The sequence below is a fragment of the Plasmodium berghei genome, assembly GCF_900002375.2.
Source record: "Plasmodium berghei ANKA genome assembly, chromosome: 6".
NCBI lineage: Eukaryota > Apicomplexa > Aconoidasida > Haemosporida > Plasmodiidae > Plasmodium > Plasmodium berghei.
Window position 1 is genome coordinate 37,556 of NC_036164.2, and position 17,298 is coordinate 54,853.

Here is a 17,298-nt window from a genome sequence, read left to right on the forward strand (position 1 = left end):
AGCATAAAAAATAACTCCACAAAAAAATACCAATATCTTCACAAAAAAAAAGATGTGATAAAAAAGAAAGAACATGTAAAGCAGAAAAAATAGTTGAAGATAGAGCATATAAGTCAGAAGAAAATTATTGATGAAATAACAGGTAAGCCAGAAAATGTAGTTGAGGAAATAACGGGTAAGCCAGAAAAAATAGTTGAAGAAATAACAGGTAAGTCAGAAAATGTAGTTGAGGAAATAACGGGTAAGCCAGAAAAAATAGTTGAGGAAATAACAGGTAAGTCAGAAAATGTAGTTGAGGAAATAACAGTTAAGGCAGAAGAAATTCATTGAGTATATAACAGATAAGTCAGAAAAAATAGTTGAGTATATAACAGTTAAAACAAAAGAAAATTATTGAGTATATAACAGATAAGTCAGAAAAAATAGTTGAGGAAATAACAGGTAAGTCAGAAAATGTAGTTGAGGAAATAACGGGTAAGCCAGAAAAAATAGTTGAGGAAATAACAGGTAAGTCAGAAAATGTAGTTGAGGAAATAACAGTTAAGGCAGAAGAAATTCATTGAGTATATAACAGATAAGTCAGAAAAAATAGTTGAGTATATAACAGTTAAAACAAAAGAAAATTATTGAGTATATAACAGATAAGTCAGAAAAAATAGTTGAGGAAATAACAGGTAAGTCAGAAAATGTAGTTGAGGAAATAACAGTTAAGGAAGAAGAAATTCATTGAGGAAATAACAGGTAAGTCAGAAAAAATAGTTGAGGAAATAGAAGATAATCCAGAAAAAATAGTTGAGTATATAACAGTTAAAACAGAAGAAAATTATTGAGTATATAACAGATAAGTCAGAAAAAATAGTTGAGGAAATAGAAGATAATCCAGAAAAAATAGTTGAGTATATAACAGTTAAAACAGAAGAAAATTATTGAGTATATAACAGATAAGTCAGAAAAAATAGTTGAGGAAATAGAAGATAATCCAGAAAAAATAGTTGAGTATATAACAGTTAAAACAAAAGAAAATTATTGAGTATATAACAGATAAGTCAGAAAAAATAGTTGAGGAAATAACAGGTAAGTCAGAAAATGTAGTTGAGGAAATAACAGGTAAGTCAGAAAATGTAGTTGAGGAAATAACAGTTAAGGCAGAAGAAATTCATTGAGTATATAACAGATAAGTCAGAAAAAATAGTTGAGTATATAACAGTTAAAACAAAAGAAAATTATTGAGTATATAACAGATAAGTCAGAAAAAATAGTTGAGGAAATAACAGGTAAGTCAGAAAATGTAGTTGAGGAAATAACAGTTAAGGAAGAAGAAATTCATTGAGGAAATAACAGGTAAGTCAGAAAAAATAGTTGAGGAAATAGAAGATAATCCAGAAAAAATAGTTGAGTATATAACAGTTAAAACAGAAGAAAATTATTGAGTATATAACAGATAAGTCAGAAAAAATAGTTGAGGAAATAGAAGATAATCCAGAAAAAATAGTTGAGTATATAACAGTTAAAACAGAAGAAAATTATTGAGTATATAACAGATAAGTCAGAAAAAATGGTTGAGGAGATAAGACAGAAGAAAATGGTTGAATATAACAGATAAGATAAAAAAAGGAATATGGGTACTATGTTAGGCAAAAAATAATGCGGGTACGAGGTTGGGCAAATGAAATATAAACACATAAAAAGATATATACAAAGTATTTGGCAAAATATATGAAACAAAGGCGCATAAACAAGATACGTATAAATATTCAAACGCGCTTTCTATATGATGATGAGAGCCGTGCCAATTAGGGGAAAAATATATTACATATAATGAAAAAAAAAAAAAAATAATAATAAAAATATACATGTTAAAATAATAAAAAAAATCCTAATTGCACATGTCTCGAATCAATATCGTTGGCCATATAAATAACTCTACTTTAGAAACAATACCATAGTAATGTGGAATAATAACTGACAAAAAATATTAAGGCACTTAACAGTTATAATAACTTCCCAATTGAAGAATATCCATTGGCACTGATACATATATCAATGTAATAATATTGTCTTCAATCTAGTATCATTAAATTTAGACAACGCTTCCTAAAAGAAAAAATGGCATAATCCAAAATAAGTCATACAATATTTAATTATCACATAATGTTTTTTGGCAATTTCAAACAAATTGACACAAATATGTATATATGCATACATTTTTTAGCATTTTATGCAACTTAATTATATTTTATTTATATAACAACTTTTACAACACTTTTTACCTTAAATTTTATTTTATTTATATAACAACTTTTACAACACTTTTTACCTAAAATTTTATTTTATTTATATAACAGCCTTTACAGCACTTTTTACCTTAAATTTTATTTTATTTATATAACAACTTTTACAACACTTTTTACCTTAAATTTTATTTTATTTATATAACAACCTTTACAGCACTTTTTACCTTAAATTTTATTTATATATTTTTAACTACCATTATAAAAAAAACTTTAATTTTTTCTCTTAAAACTTTATATTATATATATCATTTAAACTATAACATAGCACTAACATATATAGTATGCTAAAAAAGCAATAAACATATATTATTCATTTTGTTCAAAGTTCATCACCTTTTGATTTAAGGGTATTCCCAAAAATTGCACACAACATATATGCACAAATAATATATAGGTATATATGCACAAATGTAAAACTCGATAAATATAATGATCTATATTTTTCAGTAATTCAATATGCATAAGAACGATGTAAAAGTAAAAATTAGCATAGCTACAACAAAATAAAATGTTCACTTTTGTGTGTGATAAACCCTGGTGTATTTAAATTTTTTTTATAAATTACGAAATAAGAAATGAAAGGTAACCATATTATTCATAAAAAGGAATCGATAAGTTGTGATATATCACACATCAAGTTATATTAAAAAAAAATAACCGTGTCAATCAAATAAACTAAATAAATGTATATTGTGATATATATAATACAATCTAATCCAAATATAATAATCATCGTTTTTAAATAAATGGCCATTTATAATATAAAATATTATGAGTTATATGTAGTTAGCGGAATATTAACATGAAAATATCAAATAATAGCGTTATATATTAATAATATTTAATATTTATGTTATCTTAGCACATCAAATGCGTATATTACAATCTTTGAAAAACTATTTTTTATTACATTCTGTTCATATTAATATTTATCTCCATTATGTGCTTCATATTTAAACTTCGTTTAGAAGTTAATAAATTGGTGGGATAACATTTTTTTTATATTTTGGTATTTGATATATTTATCAATTTTATGTAGACCACGAAATATATCAACCCTAAAACAGAATCACACGGCTTAACCTATATATATACAGACTCTACATATTGTTTGTAACCTTATTAATAAATATATTTAAACTGGAATTGTTTTAAAAACATTACAAAGTGTAATTAAATATAATTAACAATATTAACAAAATGCATGAATAAATAAATAAATTAATTCAAATTTTCATTAATATATAATTGGATATGCTTCCCAAATTTAACATACTTCCGTGCTTGGTCATTGATACAATATTATATATATATATATTAGAGCAATAACGCTACTCTATCTACCATATTACTTATAATTATTAGACAAATTATTAGAACAAACTATACCATTAAATTTTATTAATATAATTATATTTTATTTTTTAATTGTTTTAAAATATAATTTATTTATACCTCAAAACTATAAATTTTAAATATTAATAGTGATTAATCTAATATTATACCTTTATGAGAAATAAACTAACATATATAGAATGATTTATATTATTTGAATTTAAAACATTAGGATAAAATGATACTATACATAATCGAAAATTAAAAGGATAATATACATATATCTATAATTTATTTTTTTATTAATATGCACATTTTTATTGTATTATTAAGAATGGTAGATGTATAAAATACCTTTATAGATAACGTTGTAATATCGATTCTCGATTGATATTCAATGCATCTATATTTTATGAATATATATTATTACAGTTCGGTTGGATAACATGATTTAAATTAAAACAAATATGATACAAATAATATGTTTTACTAAATAAAATGTTTCATCAAATAAAGAAATATATTATTATATGTATAATTCAATATAACTCTGGATTAACAAGCTTTATATAATAAATAATTATGATATATCATAATATGAATTAATATATGCAATATAGACATTTTTTTTAATCATATTAAATCGGCATGAACACTCATATATATTATAATTTATGAAAAAATGTTATGTGACCCTTTTCATATTAGTGGCAGTACCCCTTTTTTGGTTGCATATTTAGGCTTCAAATCGAGATTAAACATATAAGGATGGTACATATATTTAATTAGTATTCAAATTATAAAAAATGAATACAATATAATACTTAATCCTAACCAAAATATGGGTTCCACAAACACAACCCTAACCCACAACATAAAAACGATATAAAAACTATGATCAAAAATTACTTTGAAATAGACAGTTTCTTAAAATATATTAATCATTATTATTATTTCTGAAGTAATCACTACTTTTTAAATCATATATTAATGATCCATTTTCTTCTTTATTTTTTAGTTTTTCTCTTAAGTGTTGTTTTCGAGATTGTTTTCGAGACTTAAATAATGAATACTAATATAAAAATTTAAAAAAATGTATAATTTACTTATATACATAAATTACTTGGTGTTGAATATATTTTAATTGGCTTATTATTTACCTTATATCCAATTCCTAAAAAAAATGCTATTGCACCAAATATCGATAAAACTGGAATTAATTTGTTTCCTATCGACGAACTTAATGATGCAACTTCAGATGTTTGTGCGGAATTTTGCACAGTTTGTTCAGAAGTTTGTTTAGTAATTTTTGCAGTATTTGTTGATGTGTTTATCTCTGGAAAAGATGCAATATTGCTACATTTATTTTTTAAATTATTATAATCAGTTGATAATGTAGACAATATTTTATTATAAGAAGTGCCTTCAGTATTATTAGAATTTTCATTCAAATTTTTATATTTTTCAACAAATTGTTTAGCTTTTTCCGAATATTTTGTGCAATTTGACGTGCTTTCACCAAATGTAGAATACATTTCACATAATAATTTAAATGCATCATATAATTCAGATATAATATTATTATCCATGTCCTTACTCGTCAAATCATGTTTTTTATCTATAAGAACCTTATAATTATTATACCCCTCAATATAATTTATAGTATTTTTATACCTTTCATTATTTATAAATGTAGTATAAAAATGATTTAGACTGTTTTTTGCTTGATTTGACTTTAAGTTTAACATATAATTTAACCATAGAATAATGTAATCAACAATATCGATGTTACTTTTTGCAACAGACTCAAACACAGAAGAATCCTTAAAGAAAGCATTAAAAAAATATAAACATCCAGCATTAACTTTTTCGAGATCACTATCACATTTATTATTATCACAATACTCTTTGAAATGTTGATCATCATTAAAATAATACTTTCTGTCACTGTCCAATTGATCGGGAAATTTCGTCGTTACATAAATGAAGTTATTACACTAAAAAAACATTTTAAAACAATTAATAAAAACGAGAATTATTAAAAATTTTATTAAAATAAAGTTTAATGATATTTATATGTAATGCAATATCAAAAAATGTAAAGGAGACATTATTATTAAAAAATGCATATACCACTTCTTTATTCATTGTAATGGAATTTTATTTGTGATTTGTAAATTGAATAGAATCATGTTGTTTTATATACACTACCCCAATATGTGACGCAAATACTTCAAACCTATATATAACAACTATCTGTAGTTAAATATATTATAACTTTTTAATAATTAAATTATTATACATAATAAAATAATATTATTATTAAAGAAACATTCTATTTCTGTTTATCATAATTAGGCAAATTACCTTAAATAGAGGATTGCTTAATACATTTTAATTAAATATATATATAATGAATATTATACAAAAAATGCTATTCTTACTAGCATCTGGTATAACTTTATTATAAAAATGAATATACTTTTATAATGAATTTAAAGTATGTTTGAACATAGAAAAGGAATATATTAAATTTTTATATGCTTGTTTCTTATAATATATAATACTGTTTTTTCTAAAATTATATTATTACCATAATCCTTAAAAGTATATAAATAGTAATTTTTTAAAATATATTAAATATGTATATGCTTATTTCTTATAATATATAATATAAAATTTTCTAAAATTATAACATTTATAAAATAAGTTTCATTGTTCCCTGTTTAATTGATATACATAATTTTAATATTATTTTTATTTAATATGGATAAATTCATAATCCATTTTAATGAATCATATAACTATTTTTATTTCTATATAATTCAATTTAGAAATATACCTTATTGAGTGATTTTATAATATATTTTGCACATCTTTTCCACGGTTTAAAACGATAATTATCACTGAATCGCATTTGTTATGTTATTTATATGTTTAAATAATCCTTTGAATGCATATTTTTTTTAAATAATACTTAGTAAATATTAAATATATAACGCATAAATAAGTATTGATGCAATTTTTAAAGTATAATAGAAAACTATGTTTAATTAGATTGTTATATTGCCCTTCAAGAGGAGAGAGATAAGATATATTTGTTCTTTTAATATATAAATTTAGATAAATATTTGTACATGTTCTACATAGTTATTTTTTATCTTATATATTCTACTGCTATAGTTATCAATGTATATACAATCAAATATTTATTAAAAATTATATATTTTATTAATTCTATGACAAAACAATCTTGTTTGTGATTAAAGATAATTCGATAAACAATGCTAATATGAAATAATAAAATGACATTTAACATAATTGAGTCTTTAGCCTTTTCTCTATTCGATTTTTTAGAATATAAAATTACAAATCCCAAATAGGATCTTTAACAAATATATAAAAATGATACCTTTATAATGTATTGCTATGTGTCTTTTCAATAAAAATAATATTTAATTATATGAAGTTTTCGCAATAAAACAACATTTAAATATTATTTATTGCTACTTTACTAGATTATATGTATAGATATATAATAATAATATTATATCTATCATATTATTTATAATTATTAAAACAAACTATAACATGAAGTTTTATTAATATATTTATATTTTATTTTTTAAATCTTTTAAAATATAATTTATTTATACCTCAAAATATAGAATTTAAAAAATAATAGTGATTAATCTATTGCTACACCTTTATAGAAAATAAATTAATGTATATAAAGAAGCTTATATTAATACTAATTAATTTTAATATAAATGTAAAATATAAAAAGAGAATAGTAACTACAATTAAAACTTCAAAACATGTTAGAAGAGTAACAATATTTTATATACTATGTTATATTGTCGATTTTCGATCAATATTCCATGGATCTATATTTTATGAATATCTATTATTACAGTTCAGTTGGATAACATGATTTAAATTAAAGCAATAATGGCATAAATAACAAGTTTTACTAAATAAATTTCTCATCAAATAAAGAAACATATTATAATATATATAATTCAATATAGCTCTGGGTTACCAATGCTTATATGATAGGAAATTATTGTATTCCATAATACGACTTCATATATAGTCAATATATATATTAATATATGCAATATAGATATTTTATTTTAATCATATTAAATCGACATGAACACTCAAATGTATATATTATGCTTTATGGAAAATATGTTATATAACCCCTTTTACATTAATGGCTATATCCACTTTTGGGTTGCATATTTGGTCTTATGAACTACTTCTCGAAATTAAACATACGAGTATAGTACATATATTAAATTAGTGTTCAAGTTATAAAAAATTAAATGCAATATAATACTTAGCCCTAACCCGAACATGGGTCCCACAACGTAAAAACTATATAAAAATTATGCAAAAATTACTCCTCAATAGGCAGTTTCTTAAAATATATAAATCATTATTACTATTCCTGAACTAATCCCTCTCTTCGAATCATATATTAATGATTCATTCTCTTCTTTATATTTTTTATTTTTTCTCTTAAATATTGTTTTTGAGCTCGTTTCCGAAATCCAAATAACGAATACTAATATAAAAACGATAAAAGTATGATTTTTTTGTTAACGTTTCCATATATATAATGAAAATTATTTTTAAATTCCTTATTATTTACCTTATAAGAAATTCCTAAAAAAAATGCTATTGCACCAAATATCGATAAAACTGTAAACAATTTGTTTCCTATCGACGAACTTGATGGATCTTCAGAAATTTGTCCAGATATTTGTTCAGAAATTTGTCCAGAATTATGTACAGAACTATGTCCAGAACTATGTCCAGAACTATGTACAGAATTATGTCCAGAACTATGTACAGAATTATGTCCAGAACTATGTCCAGAACTTTGTGCAGAACTTTGTATTTCTTCTATCGTTACAAGGGGTGGAAGATTTGTACAATTAACACCACTACATTTGTTTATAAAATTATTATAATCATTTAATAAAGTAGACAATAGTTGAGCATATGAACTCTTTTCATTAATATTAGAATCGTCCTTAAGTTTTTTATATTTTTCAACAAATTCTTTAGCTTCTTTCAAATATTTCGCGCAATTTGGATTTTTCTTATCAAATTCAAGATGCATCATACATAATTTAGTAAATGCATCATATAATTTAGATATATCTTTAATATTCATATTCATCAGATTTTTTTTTTCTATAAGTTCCTTATAATTACTATACCCCGTAGTATTCACTATAGACTTTTTATAATTATGGTCACCCTTTATATATGTATTATAAAAATATTCTAGACTGTTGTCTTGTTCATTTTTGATTAAGTTTAGCATATAACTTAACCATATCATAATGTATTCAACAATATTTATGTTACTTTTTGCAACAGACTCAAACACAGAAGAATCCTTAAAGAATGCATCAAACAAATATAAACATCCAGCATTAATTTTTTCGAGATTACTACTACATGTGTTACTAGTACAATAATTACTAAAAATTCCTTCATTCATAGTAAATTGATAGTTTCCATTACTGTCTAATATATTGGAAAACGAGTTCCTTACAGAAAGGAGTATTCTACACTAAGAAAGCAGTTAAAAACAATTAATAAAAACGCAAATTATTAAAAAAATTATTAAAATAAAGTTTAATGATATTTATATGTAATACAATATAAAAAAATGTAAAGGAAACTTTTATTATTAAAAAATGCATATACCACATGGTCATCCATTATAATGGGATTTTATTTTTGATTTGTAAATTGAATAGAATCACGGTGTTTTTATATACACCGTCCCCAATATGTGACACAAATACTTTAACCCTATATATAACAACTGTTTGTAGTTAAATATATAATTTTTTCAATAATGAAATTAATATAGAATAATAAAATAATATTATTACTAAAAAACGTTATATTTCTATTTGTGATAGCTAGTTAAATTACCTTAAATAGATGGTTGTTTAATAAAATTTTGATTAAATATAAATATGATACATTTTATACAAAAAAGAATATTATTAATAAAATATGGTATAACTTTATTATAAAAATTAATATACTTTTATAATGAATTTAAAATATACCTTCTTATACATATGCTTTAATATAGAACATAAACAATGTCCTGAAATTTAAATACTGTATAAATCTAAAAAATAAAAAATCCTATTATTACTATAATCCTTAAAAGTATATAAATAGTTATTTTTAAAATATAATAAATTTTTATATACTTGTTTCTTATAATATATAATACAGTTTTTTCTAAAATTATAACATTTATAAAATAAGTTATATTGCTCCCTTTTTTAATTGCATATACATAATTTTAATATTATTTTTATTTAATATATATGCACTCCAATTATATTTTAACATTTTCAATAACATTATTTTTATTCCTATATAATTCAATTTAGAAATATACCTTATTGGGTGATTTTATAATATATTTTGCACATCTTTCCCACGGTTTAAAACGTCAATTAGCACTGAAACCGTATTTATTATGTTATTTATAAGTTTAAATAATCCTTTGAATGTAGATTGCTTTTAAAATAATATATAGTAAATATTAAATATTAACACATAAATAAGTATTGATACAAATTTTAAAGTATAATAAAAAACTGTATATTAGGTTGGTATATTGCACTTTGAGAGGAGAGATAAGGGAAGTATGTTTTTTAAGACAAGGATGTAGCCATATAAGATTTACCTATTCTACATAGTTTAATTATATTTTTTACCATTCAAACTTTCAATTAATGTATACATTAAAAATAACTTAAAATTATTACTTTCCTAAATATATAGTTTGCTTTTATATTTTATAATAAGCTATATTTAATTTTATGATGAAAAACATTATTTTTAAGAAGACTTTATAATTGTTAATATTATTTTGCTCGGTAATGTTCGTTTTAATATTATCACATTAAAGGCATACTTAGTTGAATGCTATAATATACCATTTGATGCTTTGTGCATGGAATTTTATTCTTATTACAAGTTTAATAATATATATAACGAATTTATACCCATATAGTGTACCAAATGAACATAATATATTAATCTAATATTACTATTATTGTTACTGCTATATCATTGTATAGTACGACGAAATAATTAGTGCGCTTAATAAAAATACTTTAAATCAATGTATAATATTTCCTTGTTTCATAGTTTTTAAATTACGTATTTTAGAACATATATTATTTCGCAATGACAATATATTTGTGAATTTTATATATTAATAACCTAATAAAAATATTATTAGTTCAAATTAATTATTGCATACTTTTTCTATATACTTTGAATTAATATGTAATTGTATATATTTCCAAAAATTAACATATTTCAGTTTTAGTCATTGATACAATATTATATATATTAAAACAATAACGTTAATTTTATATACGAAGTTGTTTATAAGTATTGTAGCAAACTATAACATTAAATTTTATTATATACTTATATTTTATTTTTTAGCTATTTTAAAATATAATTTATTTATACTTCAAAACTATAAAGCTTAAAAATTAATAGTGGTTAATCTATTATTATACCTTTATGATAAATAAATTAAAGCGTATAAATCTTCTATTCATACAAATTATTTTTAATGCAAATGTAAAGGAAATACAAAAAGAGAATAGTAACACAATTAAAACTTCAAAAATACTGTGTATATAGTGCAATTTTTTATGTGCTACTAAAAACGTTAGAAGCATAATAATATTTTATAGACAATGTTATATTGTCGATTCGCGATGTATAATCTATGAATCTATATTTTATGACTACCTATTATATATTGGTAATATGTTTAATTAACAATAAAAACATATCCATTAACCTGAAGGTATATTATAATGTAGAGGAATATTCCAAATGAATCTAATGATAGATTACAAACCCATATATAAGGTTATTATACTGTTTGGTTATAAAAATAAAATTTAAATTAAAATAATATGATACAGGTAATAAGTTTTGCTTAATAAATGTTTTATCAAATAAAGAAACATATTGTGTTATGCATAATTCAATATAGCTCTGGTTAACAAGCTTTATATAATAGATAATAAGGATTCTTATGTATATTTAACAAAAAAATAGCAATAAAATATAGTGCAAAGTTATAATTTCCCACATTTAATATATATGAATGAATTAGACATAAGTATTATAACTTATAAATATGTTATGTAGCCCCTTTGTTGGTTGCATATTAGACTTCATCTCGAGATTAAACATACGAAAATGTAAATATATTTGATAAACATTTATAGACCCAAAATATTATAAAATTATAAAAAATTGAATTACAATATACCCCAAACCCTAAATCAAAATCACAATTCAGTGAACGAATCTATAGCCAATAGTACATAACTTTCCCCCATAATGCAAATGCATGATCCATAAACCATAAAGCCTAAGCCTGAAACAATAGCATAATAATCGATGCGCCTAAAAATGAAGATGCTCATGAATACATTATAGGGTTCGTAAATGTATTTAGTAAAAAAAAGATAAAATAAAAAGGATAATGAAAGAACAAATTTATATAATTTTTTTACCATGAGTTTAAGTGTATTATTTATCTTCAGAGTTCATACTCTCTTAAAGAGCATTATATAAACATCATTTCAAATTTAATGCTAATAAATCAACCTTGAAATATTTATCTAAAATGGTAAAGAATATATCCTCTATCGTATTTCAAATGGAATATCTATATATGGTCCATGCTCATATATTTCTATTATATAGCTAATTTTGTAGAAAAGAAAATTATAAAAATATATTAATAAGATATTTCCGTTTTATTAATATATTTTTTAATAATCAAGGAATACCATCATTTTGAAACATATATTTTATATTTCTTATTCCTTAATTCTAATTTCATAATATTTCAATGCCTTTATTTATATTCATTTTTTCAAACGCTTAAATATTACTAAAACATGATTAAAAAATATAATTTTTTTATAAAGGAAAATGGTGTTTTTAAGAAATAACAAAGCTATACATATAAACATATATACATTAAAAGAATAAGGGATATACTTAATAAATACTACGATTAATATGCAAATATCCACCTATTTCAATTCTTTAATTATATTCAGAATTTATCCAAGAAATTATGCAGAATAATGTAAATAAGTCAAAATATTTTACATGTAAGTATATGCGTCTTCTATTAACAATTTATTTATTATAAATTGTGTTTATTTTTACATTTATATAATCATCCATAAACTTAAAATATTAACACATAAATATAAAAATGGAAAACCTAATCATATTCTTTAGGTATAAAGAAACAACAAAAGAAAATATGGTGCATTTCTCCATAGCCATCACTGATTTTGTTGTCTTTATAATTTTTAGGATTGTTATTCTTTAATTGGGTTCTGCATTTAAATTTTGTACCAATTTTTTCGTTACTCTTGTTCATTTTTTTGATACCACGAATGCTTCTACTTCCTACACCAGATACCTTAGATCGATTATACAAGGGAATAAACATACTAATATATATATACGCCACAACATGTAAATAATCACTATTATACAATTTTCTAAACATTAGTTTATATTTTGTTTTGACAACTTACTTTCTGTTCGGAGCAATGTATTGATACATCCAAAATGGCATACACGACGATACAAATTAAACTAAATATCCATTTATTCATTTTCTTAATAATAAAAAGCGTTTCTTCGAAGCAGTACCCTTTAAATAATATAAATGCTTTATTCTTTTCAGTTTCCTTTTTATCTATTATTATTGTAAAACAATAATGCTGTTATTTAATATTACATTGTTAGAAATATTATATTATACATTTTGTTTAATTTTAATATATTTCATATTTATGAAAATATATTATAATAAAATTATGTATTGTTTCTATTTTAAAGCTTCCACATATTTATGATCCTACAATTATAAGTTAACAAAATTTAATGTTTTATTTTTACTTTAATATAAACAATAACAATAAATAATATAATTTATTTTAAATGCATACAAAAATATATATAATTATTTGTTCTGGATATTTTTTGTTTATTTGACTCATTTATTAAATATAATAAAATTATTTTTAATATTTAAAATATAAATAAGTTAACCCACTAATTAATATATGCATATTATCATATAAATATATAATAACTCCTATCATCCGAGATATAATCATACAATTTCTAAAATTATTATATTTATGTTTTTTTCAAATAATGCATTTTCGTACAAAATACATTATTTTAATTATAACAAATAATTTTATGTAATAGATTCAACCAATAATATATTTTTTGCATATTTTTATATAAATACATCTTTAGTATAATTTAAAGGCTCATTTAATAACATGTTTGATACTTTGTAAACTTACATTTTTCTACTGTCATTCGTCTACAAGCAAATTAATATATATTAATTATGGTAATAAAATATTAGATATATATATATTGTAAATCAATATATGCAAACATATGAAAAACAATTAACATAAATTGTTGTTTGTATATAAATACATTCTTATTTGTTATATTTCTCCATTTTAAGCATTGCTTAATAATGTTCTATATGTTATTAACCACTTTTTTGTAAAAATATTTCTTTTCATAGATTAGTATTTATTCATTTTATTTATATAATATATCTCAGAATGTGCAACATTAAATGTATTATTTCTATTCAAATAATATAAAACATTCATATTTTCAAATATGCCTCGTATAAATCACAACGAATAATACATATGAAATCCGAAACACCAATACACTTAATAACAAAACGCTTAACTTTGTCGTATTCATTAAACACATATTATAGTGCCTTTGATAGTTAAACATTATATTGTCTTTATTTTTATAAATACTATTTAAATGAAACATAAATATAGCACATTAGTTATCATAGAAAATTCCATCATATAGAACATTTGTTATATGTTTTATTATAAAATATGAAACAAACTCTTGACATTTGTCATATATACACAATAGTTCTTTATATTAATAGACAATTTTACTATTTAGTATTATTTAAATTTATACATTTTTTAAATTAGACTTCAAATATAAGTTAATCAAATTTATCACTTAGGATAATTTAGTTTTCTTTTATAAACAAAAAAAATAAATTAATAACTGTGCAGGATATGTTTGCATAAGTTTGTATATATTTAATAATCCCATTTTTTCATCGACTCAATTTACGACTTTTTTCATATATTTTCCTTCCACTTCTGCCAAAATGCTAAATACTAACTAAACACTAATGTAAAAATCACCAAAATATATAATATTTTTAAAATATTATACTAATTTCTAAAATAATAACTATTAAAGTAAATATACATTTAATGTAACTTCTCTCCTTTAAATAAATTCCCTCCAAATAGTACTTTGTATTTCTATTCCATTCAAAAGCATTCCTTCACCACTTTCTTAATTTGTCACTTCATTTATCATTTGGTTCAGGCGGTACTGAAGGGTGATATCATTTTAAATATCTTTTTGGTTGAAATTATAATTTATTTTCTTGCAATTCCCATTATTCTCCCCAAGTTTCTCATTAAATATTATAATTATTTAAATCAACATTCTCTTCTAGGACCAAATCGATTCCAATATTTGATCAATTGTTCCATAAGTCATTAACCCCAAATTAACAATAAAATGCAAAAAGTAAACAATTCAACGGATTTACCATTAAGTTATATTAACATGAAATGTAATTCTTATAATTTATAAAAATATATTTCTTTATTCGTTCTTTTTCATAGTAATCGTCATTCTCATCTTTTCTTACATATTTAGACTTTCTATAAATCTTAAAAACTATAAATTATCCTATCTATATTTTTAATAACTTTTTTACTATATATATTTAAAAAAAATATTTAAACTAATACATAACATCAAATTATAAAAAATTAAATTACAATATAATACTGAACCCTAGCCCGAATATGGGGTCCATAAACACAACCCCGACCCACAACATAAAAACTGTTTAAAAATTACTTATTTCAAATAGACAGTTTCTTAACATATATCAATCATTATTACTATTCTTGGAATAACCACTACTCTTCGAATCATATGTAATGATTTATTTTATTCTGTATTTTTTTAGTTTTTCTCTTAAATATTGTTTTGGAGATCGTTTCCGAAATCCAAGTAACGAATACTAATATAAAAATTAAAAAAAATGTATAATTTAATTATATGCATAAATTACTTGGTGTTGAATATATTTTAATTGGCTTATTATTTACTTTATATGCAATTCATAATAAAATTATTTTTGCAACCAATATAAATGAAATTGGTATTAGTTTACTTATTGCCAATGAACTCTATAGTGTTTTTTCAGAATCTGATACATCAGTTTCAGAAATTGATACTTCATTTTGAGTACTTGCTGGTAGCGTTTCACTCAAAGAGTCATTTCGTGTTTCTTTAGGACTTGATCCAGAAACTTGTGGTGTTGTTTTTTCCATTGTAATTTTTAAATGTAATTTTTTTACATGATCATAAATAGATTGATTTCCATAAGTAGTATAAGCATTTGATAATGTATACAACATTTTATTATATGAATTGCCTTGAATATTATTAGAATCGTCATTAATCTCTTTATATGTTATAACAAATTCATTAGCATATTTTAAATGTGTTTCGCTTTCACTAGAATTGCTAATCATGTTGCATAATATTTTAAATAAATCATAAAGTTTAGACATATTTTCATTAGTAATATCCATCAATTATTTTTTTTATTTATAAGATCTATATAACTTGTATATTTCGTAATATCAGTTATATTCTGTTTATACTCATTGACACATTCCATATGCTTACTATAAAAATCGTTAAATTTGTTGATTCCGTTTTGTGGGTTTTGGTTTAACTTATAGCCTAAACACATAAAGTATACAACAATATCAGTTTTGCCATCTACATAAATCGAAAAACTATTACTATCACCATAAAATTTATTAAATAACCATAAACATCCAGCATTAATCTTATCGATACCACTATCACAATTCTTATTAGGGCAATATTTCCCGAATATTCTAGAATTGAAATTATAATTTCCAGAATCATTCAATTCATCGGGAAAAAACTTCCACATACTTTCAAACTTTTCACACTAAGAAACCATTTTAAAAAATCAAATAAAAATGTCTACTAAAATGAACATATTATTAATTTATAGATAATGCAATATAAAAAATGCGTAATAACAAACATTTTTATTCAATGAATTGTATGTACTACTTTACTAATTGCCATATTGAAATTTTATTTTTGAGCTATAAATTAAATACGTCATATTAATTTCATATATACTGCATCAAAATAATGGATGCAAACTTGTGTTCTATATATAACAATTATCTACAGTTAAACTCATTTTTTTTAGCATTCATTTTAAATGAATATAAAATAATAATAAAATAGAAACATCATAGCAAGTTTATATATATTTATACAGATTAGCTAAACTGCCTTAAATTGGAGATATTTATTTTGATCATATGTATAACATAATTTATGCATAAATTCTTAATTATTAATAATATCCATTATAATTTTATTATATAAA

The 17,298-nt window shown here is 21.8% G+C and overlaps 3 protein-coding genes and 1 pseudogene across 3 annotated transcripts, besides 1 other annotated feature; all 4 read right to left on the reverse strand.

Annotated features, from left to right (window-relative positions):
• Positions 1-4,566: 4,566 nt before the first annotated feature.
• On the reverse strand, positions 4,567-5,777 carry PBANKA_0600081 (BIR protein; the record flags this gene model as incomplete). Its single annotated transcript, XM_034568517.1, has 3 exons — positions 4,567-4,701; positions 4,790-5,626; positions 5,763-5,777. 3 exons carry the CDS (start codon positions 5,775-5,777, stop codon positions 4,567-4,569), a joined length of 987 nt encoding a protein of 328 aa, XP_034420498.1.
• Positions 5,778-8,115: 2,338 nt separating this feature from the next.
• Positions 8,116-9,374, reverse strand: PBANKA_0600086 (BIR protein; the record flags this gene model as incomplete). The annotated part of the gene is made up of 3 exons (XM_034568518.1): positions 8,116-8,202; positions 8,290-9,222; positions 9,360-9,374. 3 exons carry the CDS (start codon positions 9,372-9,374, stop codon positions 8,116-8,118), a joined length of 1,035 nt encoding a protein of 344 aa, XP_034420499.1.
• Positions 9,375-12,960: 3,586 nt separating this feature from the next.
• PBANKA_0600091 (fam-c protein) lies at positions 12,961-13,363 on the reverse strand (the record flags this gene model as incomplete). Its single annotated transcript, XM_034568519.1, has 2 exons — positions 12,961-13,164; positions 13,283-13,363. 2 exons carry the CDS (start codon positions 13,361-13,363, stop codon positions 12,961-12,963), a joined length of 285 nt encoding a protein of 94 aa, XP_034420500.1.
• Positions 13,364-15,795: 2,432 nt separating this feature from the next.
• Positions 15,796-16,985, reverse strand: PBANKA_0600096 (annotated as a pseudogene).
• Positions 15,796-16,985: a sequence feature (BIR protein, pseudogene;~PIR protein, pseudogene).
• Positions 16,986-17,298: the final 313 nt, after the last annotated feature.